Source organism: Chrysemys picta, chromosome 19 (assembly GCF_011386835.1).
Source record: "Chrysemys picta bellii isolate R12L10 chromosome 19, ASM1138683v2, whole genome shotgun sequence".
In the NCBI taxonomy this organism is placed as follows: Eukaryota; Metazoa; Chordata; order Testudines; family Emydidae; genus Chrysemys; species Chrysemys picta.
Genome location: NC_088809.1, coordinates 3,035,696 through 3,060,168, shown reverse-complemented (window position 1 = coordinate 3,060,168; position 24,473 = coordinate 3,035,696). Strand labels below are relative to the sequence as shown.

Here is a 24,473-nt window from a genome sequence, read left to right as displayed (position 1 = left end):
CATTTGTTTCCTTTGTGACGTTGGGTAAGTAATTTCACCCATCTCAGCTTCAGTTTCCTCATCTATGAGGCTGTGAAGTGTAGTGCATTAATGTTTGAAAAGCACATTGAGATACATGGATGAAAGATGTCATTTGAGTGCAAAGAATTATTATAGTACCTTTGCTGTTCTAGTTAAGGCTTTTGGGAATAGTAAGCTATAGGCAACAGCCATTACCATGCTCTGTATTCACAAAGATGCCAGTGCTGGAGCTCAGTGAAGATTACATGCTCATATTGGGTCCCAACTCCACCTTTCCTTGACTCCCAACTAAGGAGCCAACACTGAGGCCAGGTCTACACTACAGACCTATACCGGCATAACTACATCGCACGGGGTGTGAAAAATCTACACCCCTTAGCAACATAGTTATACCAACATAACCCCCCCATGTAGACAGTGCTAAATCAACAGGAGAGCGTCTCCTATCAACATAGTTACTACCTTTTTGGGAGGTGGATTAACTTCACTGACAGGAAAAGCTCTCCAGTAGGTGTAGCAGCATCTTCACTAAAGCACCACAGCAGTCAAGCTGCCCTGCTGTAGCACTGTATGTGAAAACAAGCCCTGAATTTATACCGCTCACAAACAAGTGATTTCCTGATGTCATCGTCTGTGAATTCAATGACAATCACATTAAAAAGAGGTGGTTTTACCAACATGGAGCCATCTCAAGTGATTAAAGTTAATGTTTAAAATTAAATATACACAAGTTAAGAGGGAAGGTACTGTGCATCTGGGGTCAGGCTTGATTTATGAGGGATTACAGGTATTGGTTGCAAGGGTGAAGAGATACATACATATCACATAACCAGCACAGACCCAGATTGGAGTGCAAGGGTTTTTAAAGTGTCAGTGGATAAGTGGGCTTGGGCACTCCAAGTCAGTATCGGTGTAGCCAATGAGTACGTGGCTGGGGTGGGTCTCTTGGCTCGTCAGGGAAGGAAGAACTACAACCACGATGTTCTCTGCTGGCTCAATGCTAGGAGGGAAGGTAGGAGTCAGGTCTGTGGGGCTCTATTAACGGCTCAGGGTAGAAGTATCAAGAGCTTATTGTCCAGATTTTTTTAAGCTATTTAGGCATTGCTGCACTTAGGGAGTAGACTCCTAAGTGCCTCAATCCCTTTTGAAAATTAGATTTAGACTCTTAAATCAGGTGTGCAATGCTGAGCACAGCAATGCCTAAATACCTTTAAAATATGAGCCCAAGTGATTTACATGCTTAAAAATCCCATTTTCAAAAGTGTCTGAGGCACTTACTGAAAGTCTTACCGAAAGTCCATGGGACTTACACTCCCAAGTCATTTTGGGGAATTGGACTTAGTACTTTTGAAAATTGTACCCTTTGCCATTAACTCAACATGTAACTTAGGACCAGTCTCTTCACCTCTCTGCAAGGTATCTTCATTATCTGAATCCTGGTGCTGTCCACAGGAGCCTCAGCTCTCCTTCACCAGCATCAAAGCTGCATAGGGTTACCATATTTGATCATTCAAAAAAGAGGACACTCCATGGGGGGGGAAAATCGGCCCCCACCCACAGTTTACCACTGGTTTGATGCCTCCTCAGCCCCCTTGCCCCAGTCTCTCACTCTGCAGCCTCCCTCATGCCCCATAAGCTGCAGCACTTCCTCTTTGTGTCTTGGCTCTCTGGCCAGGTCACTATAGTTTCCCCCCTTTAGGGGTATCAAAGTCTCTCTAACCAAACCACCTCAGGCAGTCTTCAAAATCCATGGCCCTGTCCATGCCTTTCCCCCAGTGATTGACAGGGGAACCCTGGCCTGCACTCTACACTGGGGTCCAGCATAGGGACCCCACAATCAGCAGCTAAAGTCCATGAGGTCTCACTCTTGCTGTTGTTTTTCCTAGGCTTCTTACCACTCCTTTCTCTCAACCCTGAGAATAACTGCTGACTCTCTTTCTCTGCAGCCCTCTCTCTCCTCTCCCTGGCTTCATCCAAGCCCCTCTTCTTCCTGTCCAGCCGGGCTTCAGGTTCTATTCCAGCTGTATATCCAGCCTACACCTCACCCAGGTGGCCTCCCATCCTGTCAACTAGCCCCTGCTGAGCCATTTTCACCCCTTTGGTGTGGTGTGATGGGGTGATCACCCCACACCACCCTGGGACAGGGATGGATGTGCGTTGACAAAGGAACACTAGGGATCGAATCTGGAACCAGGGTAGGCCTACACACTGTGATGGACGGACATCTGAAGGGTCTGACTCTTTTACACTTCATTGGCAACACTTGTAGAACTTGTCATGCTGAAGTCTCACTGAATTGAAGAATGTGAGTGAGAGAAACGTGGAACAGGCACCCATAGAGAAAAGCACATTTGTGCATACCCTGAATCAAGTACATGGAGTCATATCCAGTATCCAGTGTCAATTTTATCTCCTCTATCCTCCTGCACCAGCAAAGCAGGGGGGTCTGGTTTTAGCTACTGACTGCGTCCCGTTCCTTGCTCACCCCCAGGCAGCACACAGTAGGATGAGATATGGTCCTAGGTGTCAGACTGGAACATGAACAATAATGAACAGGAAGGACAAGCAGGACCATCCTAGTCCCCTGAGGAAAGTTAAAGAAGACACCAGAGTGAGGGAGAATCTCTTGGGGCTGGTGTATTCGTTATCCTTTTTGAATGCTGTAATTATGCACTTCTTTAATTAACAAAATTTCAGAGAGGGATTTTTTAAATAAACCATTTCTACTGATGCTGCTGCAGAGATGCGTCCTTCATGCAAGGGCCCCGCCTCCTCATTCCCCCTCCCCGCTGTTAAATTGCTTTGTTCAGGCAATTGCTATAGGGAAAAAATGACTCCTCTGCTCCCCAGAGAGAGTTTACGAATCCGTCAACAGGAAACAACTGCCAACCATGGCAGGGACCCTGACATACTACACAAAGACCCAGGAATGAGCAGATATTAGTGACTGAGGAAAAGAAAGGCAGACATAGCAGTAACCCTGCGCCACGCAGATCGTACACCTAGAGAGCTCCACAGAGCTATCAGCACAGCCTCAGGGCCCTCTACACATACAGTAATACACATGCATTTACAGATACTAATTTTCAAATCTATCCTAACGTCCTCATTCTTAAACCTCTGGGTGCATAAACAACAAATAAAATAACCTAGTGACAAATATTGACTAACCGCACCTGACCAGCTCAACACGTGAAGTGGATTCAAATTCATTCCAATGCTGTCCTCAGCTTAGAATGAAGAACAGAAGTACTTGTGGCACCTTAGAGACTAACAAATTTATTAGAGCATAAGCTTTCGTGGACTACAGCCCACTTCTTCAGATGCATATAGAATGGAACATATATTGAGGATATATATATACACACATACAGAGAGCATAAACAGGTGTGCTCTCTGTATGTGTGTATATATATCTCCTCAATATATGTTCCATTCTATATGCATCCGAAGAAGTGGGCTGTAGTCCACGAAAGCTTATGCTCTAATAAATTTGTTAGTCTCTAAGGTGCCACAAGTACTCCTGTTCTTCTTTTTGCGGATACAGACTAACACGGCTGCTACTCTGAAGCTTAGAATGAGAGTGACACTAGTCACAAAGGGCCAGATTTTCAAAGATATTTAGGTGCCTAAAAATGCAGATAAGCATTTAGTGGGATTTTCAAAAGCATCTGAGTAGGTTAGGTGCCCAACTCCCATTGAACTCCAATCAACAACAACAATAAAATTCCTGGTCTATCACCCCACTCAGGCAGAAGCCTGAGTAAATGAAACTACTATCCCACTGTGACAACAGTCCCAGCCTGATACAGTCCTTGGCTCCCGCAGGTACGCTGGCTGAGGATGAATGATCTAAATGGGCTGAAAAAGCCAGCAGTTTTCTGTGTCGTTGGGAACTCTGTAGTAACTCAGGCGCAGATAGCATTTTCTCTCTAGTCCTCAAAAAGTCCCAGAGAAAGGAAACCACCACCCTGGACTTTGTGTAGCCATGCACACAGCAAAGCTAGGCTTGGCCAGTCCTGATTCCTCTGAATGAGTCTGTTTGCAAAAGATTAGTCATGCAGCCAACACCCTTACAGGCCAGCTAATCCTTTTGGGAGAGATCATTGGGATTCCAGCCAGGTAAGAGAAGGAACCAGGTAGATGGCCCTGTTATGACAGAATTACTCTAGCCAGTCTAGCAGTGACTATGCAAGGTCAGTTCCTCAGATACAGCTGTACCAAATCCAGATTAGAGTTTCATTAGAAATGCAAGGAACCTCCCCACTATAGTCCCTCCTATTAGTTAACGATCTTTAAGGACTTAAAAAGGACATAAGCAGTACATAGGTGTTGTACTGGCCTCTGCTGCGTAGCTGTGAATTTCACCCTATGTGATTAATTCCCACCTCTCTAGAATCCCAATTTAAAGTGCAAAAGTGCTAACATTTCTTTTCACCTTTCATCTGGAGCCAGGTCTACACTACAGACCTATATAGGTAGAACTACATCGCTCAGGGGTGTGGATTTTTCGCAACCCTGAGCAATAGTTATACTGACCTAACTCCCCCTCCCTCCCCCAAAGTAGACAGAGCTTCTCTCATCAACTAGCTACTGCCTCTCCGGGAGGTAGATTAACTACACCAAGAGGAGAAGCTCTACCATTGGCGTAGGAGCATCTTCACTTAAAGGCTGCATCGGTGCAGTTGCGCCAATGCAGCATTCTAAGAATAGACTTGCCCTAAATAATTTTATCTTCACTGTAATGCAGCCACCTCTGGTGCAGAATTCAGCAGCTGTTTAACACACACAGTATAGGATAGGACGTGAGGGAGAATTTTATATGCTACTGAGAACACATAGGAAATTTACGAGCTCTTCAGGATAGGATCAGTTTTGTGTATGTATGTTTACAGTGCCAAGCACAATGGGCAGTCGGAGCTTCCAGGCACTAATGTAATACAAATAAGACAACTCTCTGCATTTCATGAAGGAACCATCACCATACTTCTATATATTAAACTAGTGCCTCAAAAGTTGTTAATGACCCTTCTCTGCTCCTAAGAGGGTCCAAGACTCTCTGAAATGGACCACTGTATTTCCCCCATCATCCGAAGCCAAACAGAAGCCAGCAGGTCAGCCAGCAGTCTGAAAATCTTTTTCACACCAGGGTGGAGGCTAGAATTATTTTTGTGGCTCTCTGTTTGCAGAGCAGCTGCTCCCACCTCCTTATTTGGAAATTTTTGCTTTCTGGGATGGATTAGGGAAAAAAAGTAAAAATAAATAATTATGACGCGAACGCTAGTCTTTGAGGAATTCCAGCTATTTGTCTGATTATCTGGCTTGCTTGCCTGCCTACATTCCCCATGGCACAGGTACTATAGGCTGCAGCAGTGATACCTGTACTGAGATGCTGATTTAGAGGACGATAAAATACAGCAGTATGAAAGTAACTCAACTACAAGTACTTCGAAACAGAATGAGACAGCAGGATAAAAGTTAGAAATCAGAGAGAAAGAAATGGTACTATCGGACAAGAGATTTCTAGACCTGTGATAACACAGCCACCAGAAATCTGGATGGGGAAAGAAGCAGCAGTTGCCTTGATTTGATCCAGTCCTGATTTAGGAGCATAGAGACTCCTGGTCTCCAAAAAGTTTGGAGATATTTTCCAGTTCTTGGTCATGAGAACAAACAGGGTCCCTGATGAGATTTCCAGGACTTCTTGGGGCCACAGGTACTGGGGATGAGGGAATAGCTGATGCCTATGGCAACTCAAAGGCTAAGTCATAGAAAGATCACTGTTACCAATTAATATCTGCAGAGGTTTGATCAGGTAGGACATTCCTTCGAATGGCGGCCTCCAGGAAGAAACCTTCCCCTGGAAGAAATGCAGCCCTGCAAGGAGTGGTGACCTCATGGCTGAGATATCTTCAGCTGGTCCAAATGTTACAACAAGGAAGCCAACATAGAAGAATGCACTGTACAATGCTTCCTAAGGAAAAAGGCATTCCTCCTCAGTTTAACGGTATCACTTAAAGACTGGAGAAGTCTTATAATCCTGTTGACAATGGTTATTTGACAATCCTGAACAATGGCTATTTTTGTTTCTGCCACCCCACCCTCCACCTGTATGGAAATCACACAAACGTTTCAAAGTCAGGACACAGGGAGGCTATGTCTACACAAGCACTTTTACTGGTATAACTTATGTCACTCAGGTGTGTGAACCCTCCTTCCCCCCAGCGACATATGGTACACCAGCAGAAGCGTCAGAGTGGACAGCTCTATGTCAGAAGGAGACACTCTCCCCCTGACATAGCTACCGCCGCTTGTTGGGGTGGTTTAATTATGTCTACGGGAAAGCTCTCTCCTGTCGGCATAGAGGGACTACACAGGAGATCTTACAACAGCGCAGCTGCATTGGTACAGCTGTGCCACTGTAAAGTCTCTAGTGTAGACATGGCCTGAGGAAACCCAAGGAAGTGAAGGAGGACTGTCCTCATCTAGCATCTAATGATTCCATCAATGTAATCTGTAACACGGATTCAAGCTATTCCCCGAGTTACAAAAGCCCAAGTTCACCCAGTAACTACCTCAGTGCCACTATAGGTGGGGTCAATTTCAAATAGAAAGTAGGATAATAGAGGGCCTGATACAAAGCCCATTAAAATCAACTGGAGTCTTTCCCCAGACTTCAGAGGACTACGGGTCAGGCCCATGATGAGAAGAACAAAATTAACTGAATGTGGAGAACACAAATGGTAGTTTCATCATGAGTTTAGGTCTCAAGTGAAAATACAATTGGAGATGCCAGCCTAGTCCCTAACTGAGTTTTGTTCGCAGTACCAAACCAGCAGAGATTTCAATACATTGGTGCAAAAGGGATTCCTTACTCAGGAGTAGGCAAGAACAGGGGATGCATCTGTGAAGTGTGTTGGATATGCGAGGAGGAAAGTTGCACAGCCCTTAATCACACATACCTAGCCTTAGCCAGCACTCCCAGCCACTCACTTCCAAAGCATGCACAATTCACCTCCAAACCTGCTCCACCAAAATGAAAAGACTGACAGGAATGTACCTCCTAGTTCTTCTGTGATCTGAGTCTCCTGCACAGAATCAAGCTACTGGCACTAGGTCTCACCACTGCAGGTTCAGCCTCAGACCTATAAAATAGGCCCCAAAGCTTTAACACCTGCTGGTTATTCACCGAAAGAATAGCTAAGACCCTTCTCAAGTTTGTACTATCCAACCTAGGGTTGCCAACTGTCTAATCACACAAACACCCTTGCCCCGCCCTCTGACCCACCCCTTTCCTAAGGCCCCTGCCCCTTTTATGAGGCCCCACCCCACTTCATCCCCCCTTCCTCCATCGCTTGCTCTCCTCCACCCTCACTCACCTTCACCGGGCTGGGGCAGGGGTTTGTGCTCTGGCCTGAGGCTGAGAGGTTCAGAGCATGGGAGGGGGCTCTGGGCTGAGCCTGCAACAGGGGGTTGGGGTGCAAGAGGGGGTGTGGGGTGCAAGCTCTGGGAGGGGGTTGGGGTGCAAGTGGGGACTCAGGGCTGGGGGAGGGGGTGCAGGCTCCGGCCAGGTGAAGCTTACCTCGGGAGGCTCCCGGTTGGTGGTGCAGCAGGGCTAAAGCAGGCTCCCTGCCTGCCCTGGCCCCACGGCACTCCCGGAAGCGGCCAGCATGTCCCTGCAGCCTCTGGGGGGAGCCAGATGTCTCCACGTGCTGCCTGTGCACCGACTCCGCAGCTCCCATTGGCCAGGAACTGCAGCCAATAGGAGCTGAGGGGATGGAGCCTGCCTGCCTTAGCCCCGCTGACCAGAAGCCGCCTGAGGTAAACGGGGCCAGGTGGCTCCACGTGCTGCCCCCTCTCCACACTGCTCCTGGAAACAGCCAGAACGTCCCTGTGGCCCCTGGGGCGGAGTCAGGGGGCTCTGCGCGCTGCCCCTGCCTGCAGGCACAGCCCCCGCAGCTCCCATTGGTCGCAGTTCCTGGCCAATGGGAGCTGCAGAGTCAGTGCTCGGAGCGGGGGCAGCGCATGGAGACCCCTGCCCGCCCCCTCTCCTCCAGGGGCCACAGGGACATGCCAGCCACTTCCAGGAGCGGCGCAGGGCTGGGGAGGCAGGGAGCCTGCCTTAGCCTCACTGCACTGCCAGACTTTTAGAGCCTAAAATCTCCCGGTTTGGCTACAGTAGCCTCCGGGAGATCGAGTCCAATTCCTGGAGGCTCCTGGCGAAACCAGGAGGCTTGGCAACCCTAACTAACCCTAGTCTAGTGCGATTTACAGCAGAGCCGTGATCTCTGTGTACAAAATCTTGCACAGTGAACCCGATTGCCAGAGCTCATTTGGCCAGTTCCATGTCTGGAGTAATTCCTGCCTCGATAAAGAATTATTTCTGTAAGCCTTATAAGGTCCGAGCCTCTTTTGCACCTATATAATTAACAGGCAAAAATGACAGGCATTTCTCTGAACTGGGCCACTCGCTGGTTTTATTTGTTTGTTCCAGAACATTTCCTGCCTACGCGCCTGTCAAAATGAGATACAGAAAGTCCTGTAAATGGGCCAGGAGATCGATCTCACTCTGCTTTCTGCAGACTCAGCATCTGCACCGTGGAGCCAGCCACAGAGTCACTAGCAATTCCCATTACCCTCAGCAACCAGGGAAAAGAGGCAGTGATGGAGATAATGAGCAGAACCAAAACCAGGATCCAAAATTTTCCTCACTCAGCCAGGGGAGGGAATTGAAATTTGCTTCTGAATTTAAGCCCTCTCAAAGATTGGCTGTTTGGATTTGCTATTCTGTTTTGGCCCTTCACAGAGGTGGGTTTGAACTGCAAATTCTGATCTGAACCTAACTTCAGGGTTTGTTTTAGTCTCATCCTGAGAATTAAACAGAGATTTTGCTTAAATCAAACGACCATTTTATACCCTCAGCAAAATCCATTTTGAATCAACCCTTTTCTCAGTTTTTACAGAACCATTTGAAAGAGACAAAGGAAAGACGGAACCACAAGACAAGAAAGGAAGAAAGTTTAGGGTGGCCTGTTAGAAAGCTGCATTCAACATCCAGGGAAGCTGTATGAATGATTTAGTTGCTGCTGCTGTAGCCAGGGTGGTCGCTGGCCTTCTAAAATGCAATTAAAAGTCCTTTGGGATGAGGGTTCAAAGAGGCCCAGTGGAACAGTTAAAGGTCAGCATGACCATATATTTCACTAGTCAGTCTGCAAGAATGCGACTGGGATAGAGGTTTGTAATGGAAGAAATTTAGTAACAGGACTTTTATTGGAGGTGTTAAGCCCCCATAGGAAAAGTAAGCACTGCACACAGTTATGAATACAATCTCTGCAATCGGATTACCAACTGACTGATGTGACGTGAGCCACCTCAACAATGCACAGTAGTCAAGAGAAGCCAAAATACAGACCTGAAGTTCTCAGTGCAGCAGGAGACATATCTCTGCTGTGTGTTTGCTCATGGAAAGTGCTTGTGCTGCTGGTCCTAAGGATCCCATCTTTCAGAGAAAGGCTCGCCTCAGTAGGGTGACCAGATGTCCCAATTAAATCGGGACTGTCACGATATTTAGGCGTTTGTCCCGCATCCCAACCGATGTTTGGTCGGGACACAATTTGTCCCGATATTTCGTGACACTCCGCTTTTTTTTTGCTCTGCCGGCGACCTCTCCCCCCCCCCCCCCCCCCATGTGTCCCAATATTTTCTTCCTCTCATCTGGTTACCCTACACTTCAGCTTTGGGGAGCCAAATGAGGATTCTTTTTAAGATTTGCCCCAGGGAGGCTGCTCAAAGAAAGTATCTGATTTTAAGCGAGGTGCTGTTTCTACTTAGTTTCTCAGCTGGTGAGACTGGACTAGGACTTGTTTTAAGGCAACTGGCTGTTAGATGGGATTAGAACCCAGGGCAGGATCTTCATGGGTTGTAGCTCTTTGCCCAGTAGATGATCCTCCCTGTTGAAAACACAACCTAAATCACTTGATCCCTCATTAATGCAGGGCAGAGGTTAATACAATACTCACAACAGCATCAAACAGCTGTCCTCATGTTTCTGGAAAATAGAATTATGCAGAGGAACAGTAAACAGAACACCTGCATTGGGGGTCGCAAGGAGCACTTCAAATAAAGATACTGAAACCAAATCCATACAGACTGTGTGAATTCAGTTACTGATGGTCCTTATGGTGCAATGGGTAGGCCAACAATCTAATTCCAGTTTATCTATGGCTGTCAAACTTGAGCTCTAGTAGATATCTGACCTGGCATCAGATGGGTAAAAGTTCTCAGTAGCTGAAGGAATCCATTTGTTAACAAACGCTTCCCATCTGTGACAGTGTGGGAAGGAACAACAGCAACCCAAAAGGAAAGGGGGGGTGAAAGACACCATAACCCCTTCAGACCAGCCAAACTTCACAGGATCATGCCACTACGCTGCCAAACTCTATGAACGGAGTGTGAGATTCAAATGCAGTTCTAACTAGAAAGACTCAATGCCAGAAACACCTTCCCGGAGACTGTCAGGACCAATTCATTCATCCTCAGCTGCTTATAGGAAAAAGGAAGTGGTAGTATCAGTGTCTCCTCAGTGCAGACTCTAGCCAACTGGACTGAATGCTGCCTGCCCATAGTAACTGTCCTATTCTGTTACTTGTAACACTGGAAAATACTTTACAGAAGTTACAACTGTCAAAAAAGGATCATATGGGATAAACTGAGTCCTGCCTGTCTTTCCCCATTGACCTATTGCCTGTGAAGGGAGAAAGCCACACATTTTCCACACTTTTGAGGAGATGTGTCATACACCCTATAGTCACAAGAACATTAAGGTTCTCACAAAACAGGATACACAGCCCCCAGCTAGATCAGTGTGAAAGTTTGTGATGCCAGAGAATCATCACGCTCTGGTCACATTTGTGAAGTACTTCATGGTTTCACTTGGCATTTTCCATGTTTTCCACTGCCAAGCTAAGGAGCAAAATTTACAACCTGGGGAAAACACAGGAAAATTCTCAATTTGTTCCACTTGGAGAATTTTATGTCACAAAATACAGAGATTGAGGCAGGAAATAACAAGTTTGCACATTTACCCCAGTGTGATCTCTTATAGAAATGCACAGTTTCAGAGATGTGGAAATGCATGACATATGCCTAAGTCGTTTGTTCTGGTCCCACACCTGTTTATGTCTGCAGTTTTCTGCAGTTACTGGGCTGAGGGACGCCCATGGAGAGGAGGAGGCAAAAAAGAGGCAGTTTGCCTCAGGCCCCCCATTTGAGAGGGCCATCAAACCGAGTGGCATTGCAACCTGGTGCATGGGGTCAGCGTGCCACTAAGATTTGGCCCAGCAGTCCCTCTGTCATGGTGGGCCCAATAACCTATTAGAAAACAGTTGCAGTGATCAGGTTTCAGAGTAGCAGCCGTGTTAGTCTGTATCCGCAAAAAGAACAGGAGTACTTGTGGCACCTTAGAGACTAACAAATTTATTAGAGCATAAGCTTTCGTGGACTACAGCCCACTATGCATCCGAAGAAGTGGACTGTAATCCACGAAAGCTTATGCTCTAATAAATGTGTTAGTCTCTAAGGTTCCGCAAGTACTCCTGTTCTAGTTGCAGTGAGTATATAGAGTTTTTCCAGCCCTGGGGGAAGGGAAAGGAGGGTCACAGCCTGTGAAGGAGCCTTCGTGGAGCCAAACCAAGAGGTAGTTTGGCTTAGAACGATTAGATTTTTATCAGTAATTGGTGATTTCACCACACACAGATCAAAAATAAATAAATCCACCAATAAGCTACATTTACAGACAGGCAAAGAATGAAAATTGCTGCAACTTAGAGTTTGATTTAAGGCTATTTACTTTGTATATTTTGACATGTGATATTGACCCTCCACCTCCAATAATTTTGCACAACTGTGAAAAATTAAATAGATAAAATAGAAAAAAAAATGCTTGAAAATAAACATCAATATTATCCACTGAAATAATAAGAAAAATAAATACATCCTGTCAAGCCTAGTGTTAGTTTATGGTTAAAGTTAGCAGCTAGGAGACAGGGATCCAAATATCAACTGGAAGTCTGTGAAACCAATGCCTGAAAAAGAGGAAGGATGGCCCATTCTCAGCATGGCTTGTTGGACGAGGCTAGTTTATAGGATTGGAATGTGGGGATTTATCCGTCTATTGACAGGAACAATACGCAGAGACTCTGAAATCTCCACAGATGGTGCATGTCCCTGAAAAAGCCTAAACGGCCATTAAGAACCCAAATGCTGTGAAGTATAGAAAGCGGCTGCTCTTTTTTCTGTTCTATAAGAACTGTGTTAATTTAGTGCTGATGAAACATGCTGGGTTGACAGCCCTGCAGACTGAAATCCTTTGATGACCAGAACATGGACAGCAGTAGCATATACTTCATCCATAGTACACCTCTAATATGCCTCTATATTGGCTAAAGGGACCATCTCTAGAGGTGGAAAAGGGAGTTCAGACTCCATGCCCATCCATCACTTTACCTCTCTGCTGAAGATGCCAACAATGGCGCCAATTAGTGCCCACTGTGAAGGTGGGTTTTGTGGCTTGCACACAAGTCCACTGGAAACTGGATTGAGAGCACAAAAATTACACACAAGTTCAACCCCTTGCATGGGTGAGGAGCACTGCTGAACAGGTGAGGGTACGGCAGGGAAGAGGGCAGAAGGAAAATAGAAAGAATGCTCCACAATGCAATAAGAATGTTACCTATAAAGGATTGCCCACTTCAAAGAAGGAAGAACTTGGTTTAAAAAAAAAAAAAAAAGCAGCTAATAATTAAAAGACCAGTCAAAGATCTTCCCCAGCCAAAGAGCCTCAAAGCAACTCTGTGTAGAGAAGGCAAGAGCTGCAGAGGGGGAGAGGATATCTGCTTCTATTATGCCATCTCTTCCTCAATCTCAGCGATGTGACATGAAAGCAGCATTTCTAAACCTGTAGGAGATAAGCACGTTGAGTCTCAAACACATTCCTAGTGAGTATCTCCCTTCCCATCTTAAGTCTCACAACTGTCAGCTTGCACTCAGGAGATGCCTATGGGCTGGACCTGTGCCCCTCATCCAGGAGAGGAACAGAGGGAGAGTCAGGTCAGCAGTGAGGTGCATGGCCACAGCTGTTTGTGGGGGGCCAACATACAAAGCAGGAGGTACTTCTGGTCTGATGTCTGCTGCCTTGGTGGGGCTGTGAATGGGCTCTTTGTGCAGAGCTTGCCCCACACTATGCCAGGCTGAGCTATAACTTCAACTCTGAACTTTCAGCTGCCTTTGTTTAAGCATGTTAAAATCTATACACCCAAACTTCTGCTGCATTTATTCCACCTGAGGCAAAGGGAAAAGGAGGAGGGGACACTGTCCGGTAGCTGTTCAGAGTGATGATCTAACAGCATTATCATTAGCGGCAAGTGATCCCTGGACTACGTTTTAGACCAGTATTCTGAATGGTGGAGCAGATCTGAAAACCTCTCTTCACTAGGGAGAAAGTCTCACATGATTCACCCCACATCAGTAAAGGAGGCAGTTTGGCTTCACATGCTGCATTTAGAAGCTATTTTATTCTTGCTATGGGCAGACAAATGTAAGGGGCATAACGCTCCCTGCAAAGTGGTGCTGCTGAGCCGATACCCAACCCAGTTGCCCTAGAGGGATGAACCTCATTCACTACAGGAACTGGTTGTGCACAGGGTCTTCCCAATCCCATCACAACTGCAGGCTGTTTTGTGCCTCAATGAATTTGGATTAGTAAAGCTCCCACTGAGCTGGTGCTGTCCCACATGAGCATTGGGCCCCAAGCACCCACTTTACAGCAGGAGACACTTGCATTTACTTTCTTGTCTGTGAAAACAATTATTGGGACTGATTTTTAAAAGGTCCTTTCCTTCCTTATCCTGTAGAGATCCATCCCTTTGCCAACAGATCATTATCCACACCCTTGGAGGAGCAGCTCCTAAAGAAGTGATTACATCAGGCTTAATTACATGGCATTATAAAGAATTACACCTTCAATGTAAATGTTACACCGTCAAAGTGCCCAAACCCTTTAGGGGCTGGAAAATCCAGCATGGGATTCTCCCGGCAAGCTTCTTTGCTCAAGTATTACTATTAAGGAAGCTTGCTGGCCCAGCTCAGGGGAAGCATTCTGTACTGAGGTGCAGGGGAGCTGCCCTCACTCACCTGAGTCGGGAGCCATTGTATTCAAACACTGATGGTTGGGAGGGTATGGGAAATGCCCTGTTACTTACCAGGGTAACCATGGTTCTTCTCTGTCTAGTCATACTTGTGAAATGCACTCCTACTGGTGCTGGTATCAGAATGCTTCTGGAAAGCAGAGCCTGTGGGGCCACAGAAACACCTCTTGGCACCAAACATTTAGGCCTTGGCTACACTGGCAATTCACAGCGCTGCACTTGCTGCGTTCAGGGGTGTGAAAAAACACCCCCCCTCCCCCCGAGCGCAGCAAGTGCAGCGCTGTAAAGCACCAGTGTAATCAGCGCCTGCAGCGCTGCCGTGGCAGCGCTGTGAATCCGCGAGTGTAGCCAAGGCCTTAGAGCCAAGGTTGTAAAAGGACCACATAGCCCCACCACCTCACTTTATTCTGCTAAACTCAAGAGTCCTATAAGAAAGCTGAGGCAGAAGTGACAGGATGAACATGCACAGGCAACTCTCAAAGAACTACAGTTACCATATAGTGAGTAACTACAATGAACTTCAGTGGGATTTCACCCATGATCTTTAACGCTTAGGTCAAACACTTGGAGGTGAGCAAGATCAGAAGACAAGGATATATTTACTCAGCCTGTTCTCCAGCACTTTTTCCTAGCATCTGGGTAAATTCCGTTCAAAATGCAGAGACCAAAGCCACTTAAGCATTCAGCTAGTAACTCCTAGAAGAGAGGAGTGTATACCCTTGTCACAGATCGCACTTACCTGAACAAGACACACTCAGCACAGGACCCTGCAACCCGCATTAAATAATCTTTGTTTTCCCAAGGACATATTTTTTCCAATCATCAGAACATGTCTGTCCCCAAGACTTACTACTTTTATTTCTGCATATTACCAATGGCTAGACCTCCTGCTGATCAGGAATAGTCATATTGATAGTCATAGATTGTCCCTTGTATGGGGATGGAGCACTCAGCCAAAAAAGCTACCTTGGTAAGGACATTCAGACCATGTGGTCATAGAGGAGCAATATATGCCCTGCCACTCCACTGAAAATAATAGATGGCACATTTTGAGAGCTATCTAGGCATACGCATTGAGTTGATATTCAGGGAAGAAAGGAAAGCTGGTCTATTAAGATGTGTGGAAAGTCTGGATTAGTCAGCTTTGTGACAAAGGACCATGTTATACCATCTTTTATCATCCTGGAGGCTTGAGTAAACCTGCTAGGAAAGAAAGTTGAAAGATCAAAAGATATGCTTACCTGCTGCTGCCAGCTTATGAGTAACATACAAGACAACATTCAGATCTGATGTAAGCAGGTGCAACACCAATAGAGTCAACAGAGAGGTACCTTCTTATACTTGGCCTCAATTTGCCCCAGCAACTCTGAAAGCTATATTTCAAAGGGAGATCTTATAAAGACTGATTTAATGTACAAGAGGACGATTCAATGAAGCTACATTGAACAGCTCAAGATACATCCGTTTTAATGCAATTGAGGCAGCAGCTCTATCAGTGAGACTCCCTTTGGTGAAGCTACAAGGACACATGCTGTGCTGCTATTTGATGGAAGTCTCATAGGAGGATCTTTTAGAGGGGATGAACCAAGGGCAAGTCTACACTACCCCACTACATCGGCACAGCTGCGCTACGGTTTCCACATGTAATTTCCTAACCATAAAGCCTTGAGGAGGCAAATAGAACCTGAACAAAATGCAGTTAGTCTTCTCTTTCCTGCGAGACCCATGCATTTCCCCTCCCACCCAACTAAGTCAGCAGCAATATTTAACATTGTGCCAGTGCCAATGGAGAAAAGCTCATCACTTTGCCATCCAGCACTGCTTTCCTTCCCCTCCATCACTGTCAGGACAGCTGCAGCCATTTTAATTAATCTAGTCAACCCCCTGAGAGGCAGACTGGCTTTTACATTTACTGTTATACTAGATCCATTCTATCAATTCTTAATGGATACTAACGTAACACCAGCACTGGGGGACTGGATGGTTCAGACACAAGCTACAGAGCCCTTCAGCCATAGCGCAAGCTAATGAGCCAAGTCAAATAAAGCTCCCAAGAGCACATAATTTCAGTCCCTTTCTCCAGGGATGAGTTTATTTTTCAAAACCAAAACAGTCCAAAACCAGTCAGAAAGCATAAACCATGTCTGCCCCTTCAACAGGCTTCTGCCCCTTCCCACACAGCAGCTATCACCAGTCAGGACTTCCATCCCACTGGTGTGGCCAGCCCCCTATATAGCTCCTTTCCCCTGACCCTGGGGCCCTTGCAGGTCTCTTCCCCTAAAGGAGCTGCCAACTGGCCTTTTATTAGAGGACTGGGGGCCGGATTTTTAAAGGCATTTAAGCACCCAAGTCCCATTGATTTCCATGGGAGGCAGGCACCTAAATACCTTTAAAAATCTGGTTCTTGGTGACCTGAAGGTTATCACCTGAACCCTGGCCTCAAACACATCACTTGAGAGACAGCTAATTAGTCACTGGAGTGGCTAAAGGGCCATTCCAGCCTAGGACACAGATTCCTGGAATGACTACAGCCTAGAGAGACTATCAGCTAGCCTACAGACTAAAAGTGACTGTTGCCATTTGACATCTGTCAGCCTTTGTGGAATGATTTAGTGATGAGTCCAGTTTTAGTGCAACTGTGGTCACATCACAAAAATATACCAGCATGGTTGGCACCAACTGGCCTCAAAAGATAGGCCAAATTAAAATAGAAATAAAAATTACTCTCCTGAGGCAAATAAAATTGTACAAGGCTGCTTTAATCAGCAGTTTGTTACTACTCTTCAGATTGTAAACAGGCACAAGCAGAACATGTGAGGAAGAGGTGACTAAAGAATGAATCTGTCCACCACAAGTTGTGGTTTGCTGGCTCTACAGGGGAACAGAAGGTCTAAGACTCACCATTTGAGCCCCTAGAGGATGCAGCTTACAGCTGGTATTTGCACTCAAACTACTAGTGAGAGTTGTTCCCCACTCCCCATTCAAATTCATCTGTTCTCTTGGGCTCTTTTTTGGCAGAAGTGATATGCTGACACATCACAGAGCTCAAATAAAAGGCTTCCCATGTTAATAAGGGGAATGTGGGAGAAGCAGAGGAAACAGGGGCTTGGAGGAGGACTCTGAAGAGGATAGAAAGCAAGAAATACATTAAAAATGAAGTTAATCATCATAAATAAATCATATTTCTATAAGTGCCTTTTATCTTGAAAGATCCCAAATGCTTTATGAACTACACAAAGGAATCCCTTCCTCCACCATGAAATGTAGCCAACTCTGGGGAGGGACAGAGCGGATGTTTAAAAGGGTACAGCAACGCTACCCAAGAGTATCCTCTTACATTTGGTCTTCTCATCCAAGTCAATTAAACAATGAGCAAGATCCCAACAAAGAAAACCTCTAACCCCTGGATAACCTCACTGGTCACCTCTTTCCAAATAGAGATATTAACATTTCTGCTGAAGCCTGCTGTTTTCAAGCCATTTTTTCCACCTACTCCCAATGATTTTAATCATCAAGTTGTTTGCAAATTTGAAGAGGATAAACAGAAAACACAATCTCACACTGTGTCCATTCATATCTTCAAAGGACTGCAGAGTGCTTGCTTAGAAATCCAGGCTGCCTAACCAGCTAGAGAGACCAGCACAGATCTGAAGAGCTCTGTACAGATCCAAAGCTTGTCTCTTTCACCAACAGAAGTTGGTCCAATAAAATATTACGACACCTACCTTGTCTCTCATATACCCTGGGACCAATACAGCTACAGCACTGCATATAACTAGCTATTGGTAATCCAAAGTGGATATCTGAGGGGCTCCCCTTGCTACATACTATAAAATAGCATGGTCTTGTACTCCTCCACACAAGTCCTGTGAAGATCTCCAACTATTTTCTATGTGATGTGGCCTCATTTTACATATTATCATCACATTTAATGCTTTCCACTGGCTCGGGGCCTGACCTGGCCCTTGGACAACTAATTCTGCTGAATAGCATACAATATCTCTGCATTTCTATAGGGCTCTTCATTCTAGGAACTTCAGGTACTTTGCAAACACAAATGTTAAAAACTGTTAAGAGACAGTAGTTAAGAATTAACCACCCCCACACCTTCATTTCGAAGAGGCAGAAACTGGAGCACAGAGGTAATGCAACTTGCCTCGATCACAATTTACAAAATAACTTAGGCTCTCCCGCCCACAAAAAAATTCCACCCCCAACGAGCAGCGATCCCGCCAACAAAGTGTTGTTCACACCGGCGCTTTTCGTCGGTAAAACTTTTGTTGTTAGGTGATGTGGGGTTTTTTTCCACACCCCTGAATGACAAGTTTTACTGACGAAAGTCCAGTGTAGACAAAGCCGAAGAGTGTAAACATTTTTCAAATTATGGTTGAAGAGATGAAAAAGAATTGTGGAATTTGGGAGGATGAAAAGTGTTGGGTTCTAGTATACTGCAAAGGAATGTCCTTGTCCCTGGGTTTGACACACTAATGACCTTGGCAGAACGTAGACAAGCTTGGGAGGAGTCGGAGTGAATGCTGTGCTATCCATGTGGCTCAGGGGAATGCTTTTCACAATACTTAGTTATACCAACTTAATTTTCTAGTGTAGACCAGGCCTTAAGACACCAAACAACAGATCACTTTAGGTAGTCTACACTGCAACACCACGAGCGTCAGGGAGTAGGATAAGTGTAGCTACATGCCGCAGTGAAAAGTGGGCATGCATAGATACATGTGGCAGCGAAAGGCTCTGGCTGGGGCCGGGCAGGCAGTGGGGAAAGGCTCCAGCTATACGGGTTCAGCAGGACAGCACACTGGTAAAAACAACAGTGTAGATGGGGCGTGCAGAGAGTGGTGTAGGGGACATGCACAAAGGGTTCAGGCATGTCTCTATATTGCTATTTATACTGGTCTGAAGGGCATGCAGTGTATGTACTCTAAATGCTGCCATAAAGAGAGTGCAGTGTAGACATACCCTTTATGAAAACTCACCCTCCCTGGCATCTCTTCTCCTCTACCACTTCCAGCCTCTCAAGTATCCTCCTCAGCTAGTTAGAGCCTCTCTCAGATCCCCTATGTAATCTTGGCTGCTCCCAACTTTTTACCTGGTAAAGAGGATTTCCCTCCTGCTTCGTGACAGCACTGCCACCCAGCCAACAGCCTGCAATGATCACAATTGCTGCCACCCTTGTCAGTCAGGGGAGATGGGACCCTGCCAGGCCCTGCAGTCAGATGCTGCTGCGCTTGGTATTGCTTTTTCTGAATGTTTCTGAGGCTAGCTATATCCTTACTGACATGCTAGAGCAGCGCTAGGGGAGGCTCTACATCCCTGTCTCTCACCATTTCACTCCCACCTGGATACAGCAGGACGTGTATTGTAGGATTTGGTTAACCCCAGCATGGCATATAACATTTGTTGGTGTACCTGGGCTCTGCGCACACTATGGCTCAAACTGGATTAGCAACAACCATATTTAAATGTGGGCTTCCTGGATGAGTGTGGCCATGGATTTTATTTAGAGCCCGGCTCCGATCCAAAGCATACTGGAAGCATTTAAGGCCAGATTTTAGAAGTAATTTAGGCACCTAACTCCCATTTAAACCAATAGAAATACCTTTACAAATCTGACCCTTAGATATCACTGGCTATCTTACTTAGGAAAGCCACACATCAAACCCTCCTTAGGCAGTGTCCATAAGGTTGTCAGCAGAATAATCCTTGGCCACACCAACCAGGGAAATTGATCTCAATAACTATGTTATAGGGTTGTAAAGCCTGCAGAGTTTCAGCCACAGCAAGGACAGGACTCGGGTAGGCCAAATTCTGCTCTGGTACACCAATGTAGATCTGGAGTAACTGAGGATTTAGACTTCTGTAAATGAGAGCAAAATTTGCCCCAATCTCCATTCAAACAGAAACAAAGCCACCACATACTGGCATTTATGGCGAAGTGACAAAGAGTAAAGCTTCTGAATCCCTGGAGCTCATCACCAAGCAAGGGATATCAGAAGCAAAGTTTCCATCGACCTCTCATGCTTGAAATGTAGGTTCTCATGTCCAGGGTTAGCCCCCCCCATCAAGGTGACCATTTAACTGTATTCCTCAGTCATGCTGTTGCTCTGCAGATGTCTAAGGCTGAAGCAGAACTGGAGAACAGGGTTAAAACAAGGCCCAGTCCCATTTACACTGTAAGAATGGATTTTAACCTTGTTGAGGACAATGGGGTTGTAACCCTGTCCCCTCAACACAAAAAAATTACAGCATGGCTTGAAACTGAGGCTGAGAGTTTCAAAGCCACCAAGGGGATTTAGATGCTCATTACTGATTCGTTTTCATGTCAGCTAGGTATTCAAATTCTGTACATTTATTTGAAAATTTGAGTCCGTTTCCTGGACCTCTGATTTGGAGCTATGGGAGCCCTCTGTTTCCCATCCACCCCTTTGACTTTGTAACATCAGCACTCACTCTTCCCCACCACCCCCCTTGCAGTGAGAGTAACACAGGCTTAGTTTCAGTGAGACTTTCCATTTCCCTGGGGCAGTATTTCTTCTGGTGACTGACTATTGGTGGATTGTGTTCTTCATTAGGCTGGTTATTAACACACTGCTAGCGATAGCTACCCAATGCTAGCATCCAATGACAGATCTATCTTGGAAGATCATAGGTTCCAACAGGTGGCAATGGGAAGTGTTGATTCCATCACCACACCACACCCCAGATCAACTACATGGGGTTTACATTTCAAATGGCTAAGCTACATGCCTGCCTTGCACTTATACCATCGGTTTATCAAGAGTCTTCCCAAAAAGGTCTTAATAGAATTGTGGGAATAAACTCCCCATGACAACAGTGAGAAGAAGCAGAATGCTAGTAAGTTATCTGCTGAGTGATCTCTCTGCACCTTCAAAGGTCCTAAACTCAAACCGGACCTAAGCTAGGGAAGAAAAAGGCCTACTGTTCTCCTCTCAGGAGGTGTCACAGAGGCAAGCAGGGTGAACCAGAGGGCAGCCATCAGGGCAATAAAGACAGATTACCAGCTTGTTTTAACACACAGTATAACCACATGCGCTTCCAGTGGGGAATGAAAGGTACCTGCCATTAGACCTCACCTTCCATAAAATGTGCACGTGCTTAACATGCAAAGCACAGCATCAGAGAGACAATGGCAAGAGAGGTTTCAGAGTAGCAGCCGTGGCAAGAGAGAGACTCTTCACAAAGGCATTATTTTAAATTCTAGAGGCCTGGAAAACCTAAGGCCTCAGGCCATAAACAATGAATGGCAGAGGCTCACCCCTACAGATCCTGATACGCTGTACAGCAAAAGATACACGTTACAACTTTTTAGCTGCATCATGTAGACTACGTGGACTGATATCTGTCAGGCTCCTCACTCACAGGAGCAAAGGGTTTCTTTCGAAATCCTCATGTAAGGAGGGCGTTGTGGTTTCAGGTATGTACCAACAATGAATGGCACTTCCCTAGGCGCAAGGTAAACAACTGTTCTATCTCTAGCACATTGGGAACATTCCGAAACATCAGCATTACATGACAGCAGCCTCTGCTTTCTGCTCAATCGGACTGTGCAGTTCAATACCAGGAGCAAAAGCCGAGAGAGACACAGAGAACAACAACGCAGCTCCCGAGTACACACAGACCTTGTTCCAGCTCCTCCGGTCTCCCCGGCTGGTTACCCATCTTCAGCAAACTCCAGTGATCTCTTTCCGCGATTCTCTAGGGTCCCCACGCCCTGCTCATGCACCGCATCAGAAGCAGACCTCCCCCAGCTGCCTTTCAGGGTGTGTGCCAGTCAAATCCAAAGGAAAAACTCAGCGCCTTCCTAGTTCCTGACACCAGGAACAGTGTCTGCTGCTCGTGCTAAGGCAGCTGTGGCTAGCCTAGCCCCAAGCCCTCCTACCTCATTACAATATTATGCACCGAAGGGCCGGCCTGTGCACTTCATTAGCTGCCTGACTGCTGAATAAAGACAGAGAGGTGACTCAACGGGCAGCGTCAGCCACGCAGAGGCAGCAAGAGCAAACTGCAGGCAATTGCCAGAAAGGCAAGGACTGAATAAAACCCCATTCCCAATGAGAAACCTACTCTAGACACAAGATACCAAGCACGTGTTAACTTCAGCAGGACGCAAATACCTCAGCAGGCCACTCAAATTAAGATAAAACGGGGAGGTCCTGCCCCAGGGGACCAGTAGAAGCAGAGCTTTAAAAAATGACATATACTGCACCAGAGACAAAATGGGTGAGGGAATATCTTTGATTGGCCCAGCTTTTGTTGGGGCAAGAGACAAGCTTTGAAGCTCTTCTTCAGGTCTGGGAAAGGAACGCCACAGCAAAATGCCAGGTGGAACAGATTGTTTAGCATAAGTAGAAAGTAGTTAACACATAGTGTAAGGCTGTGGCTTTCAACCTTTTTTTCATTTGTGGACCCCTCAACAATTTCCAATGGAGGTGCTGACCCCGTTGGGAATCTTAGACATAGTCTGCGGATCCCCAGGGGGTCTGTGGATCACAGGTTGAAAACCACTATGTAAGGGATAGGGTTGCCAGCCCTCCAGGATTGTTCTGGAGTCATTAATGAAAGATTATGTTGTGATGGAACCTCCAGGAATATGTCCAACCAAAATTGGCAATCCTAATAAGGACCCATTCAAGGTAAAGTTTCTAGCAGAGTAAAGAGCTTAAATTCATCATTCTGCTAGACACTAAAAATCATGAACTGAACAGAGACACTGGATTTATGGCTTATTACCAAAACTGTAACCTACTAACCCCCTCTCTTTGTCCTATGACTGCAGAGGTGTGAACAGGCCACTCCGCCTTGAATGGTCCCTTACTCACGCTAAACAATCTGTTCCACCTTGCATTTTCATGGGACACTGGGAGTACCTTTCCCAGACCTGAAGAAGAGCTGTGTGTAGCTCCAAAGCTTGTCTCTCTCGCCAACAGAAGTTGGGCCCAGAAAAGATATCACCTCACCCACCCCTTGTCTCTCTAACATCCTGGGACTGACATAGTTATAACTACACGGCAGACACTGCACCAGAAAGTCTCATGACAAAGAGATCCGAACACAAGTCTGAGCTCAGAGGAGCACAGAGAGTCCCAGTGAAGTTAGTGGGAGCTTAGCATATGCAGCCAAAGGTTTTCTAAAAACTGCCCTGAATTTAGTGGGAGGATTACAAACAAATTAAGGGAGTTATAGCTTAAATTGCTCAAGAGCAGCCCAGGCAAACCTTATCCTGAAAAAAGGCAGGGGGATTCAGAATGCAAGCTGCCACCCCATCCCCTACCTTTTATGCCTAGCTGTGGGAGGCTAGACAATGTGCCTCAGGACTTGGCCAAGATCTCCTTCATATCTCAACCTATTGGGGTGTCTTATGTGCCAGTCCTTACTTAGACTGTCCTTGCTCTTGACAGTGGAAGTTAAAATGCTCCAGGTTATTTTGGTGCAGCTGTTTATATTTAATTGGATTCTGTTCAACATCATCAGACTCCAGTTGAGAAGATGCCGTGAGCAATGGAGAAGTCCTGTATGTTCTGCTACAAGGGATGATCTGCAGTGATCCAAGGTCTATTTATGATGATTTACAATGATAAATCCAACCAATGAAATCAGGTCAGTTAGGGCTAATGGGGAGGTTGGCAGGAGGTAAATGTAGGTGACATCTGTGGGAATCTCATTTAATATTTCTCCAGATAACAAAAACTTGATGTCAATTTCCCCCCTTAACTGACCTTGTTTACTCTTATGTCCACATTTAAACTGACACCGTCAGACAACATGTTAAACTGCAGTTTAATAACGTTCAGCCAAAGACTTGATAATACTTTTTAATGGGGGAAACAAATAGCTCTGCATGACTCACCCGGAGATACCCCTCTAGGGGCTAGTGGGGAGCTCAGTCTCCAGGACCCATTAATTTTTTGGCCTCTCGACTGACATTACAAACCGGGATGTCAATTTTAATGGTGGTTTACGTGTTCTGACCACCTACATACTGTGAACTGGTCCCACCAATCTCATTTCCATCTCTCCCCTCTCGGGATTTCTACCATGCCCAGTCCAATGGCACAGGTCACTGTACCGCTGGCACAGGGGAACACCTTTTGCTCACTCCCAAACTGGACTGGATTTGTCCTAGAGGTGAAAACCTCCATATCCTGTTATTGATACCTTAGCCCCCACCCAGTACTCTTTCATAGTCCTGGTTTTATTCTGAATTCACTAGCA

The 24,473-nt window shown here is 46.0% G+C and overlaps 1 protein-coding gene across 15 annotated transcripts in view; it reads right to left on the bottom strand.

Moving 5' to 3' along the window:
* Positions 1 to 24,473, bottom strand: part of SPECC1 (sperm antigen with calponin homology and coiled-coil domains 1) — a 161,785-nt gene that overhangs the window by 81,605 nt on the left and 55,707 nt on the right. For 2 of the 15 annotated variants that reach the window (XM_065572867.1, XM_065572869.1), the window contains exon 1: positions 21,881 to 22,268. The exons of 9 other annotated variants lie outside the window; for them this stretch is intronic. In XM_065572867.1, the coding sequence (XP_065428939.1) occupies positions 21,881 to 21,920 (40 nt within the window). In that variant the 5' untranslated portion in view covers positions 21,921 to 22,268. Of the gene's footprint in view, positions 1 to 21,880; positions 22,281 to 24,473 lie in introns of those variants that run through there. 4 more of the 15 variants (XR_010593774.1, XR_010593775.1, XM_065572864.1 and 1 more) reach the window with 4 other exon arrangements.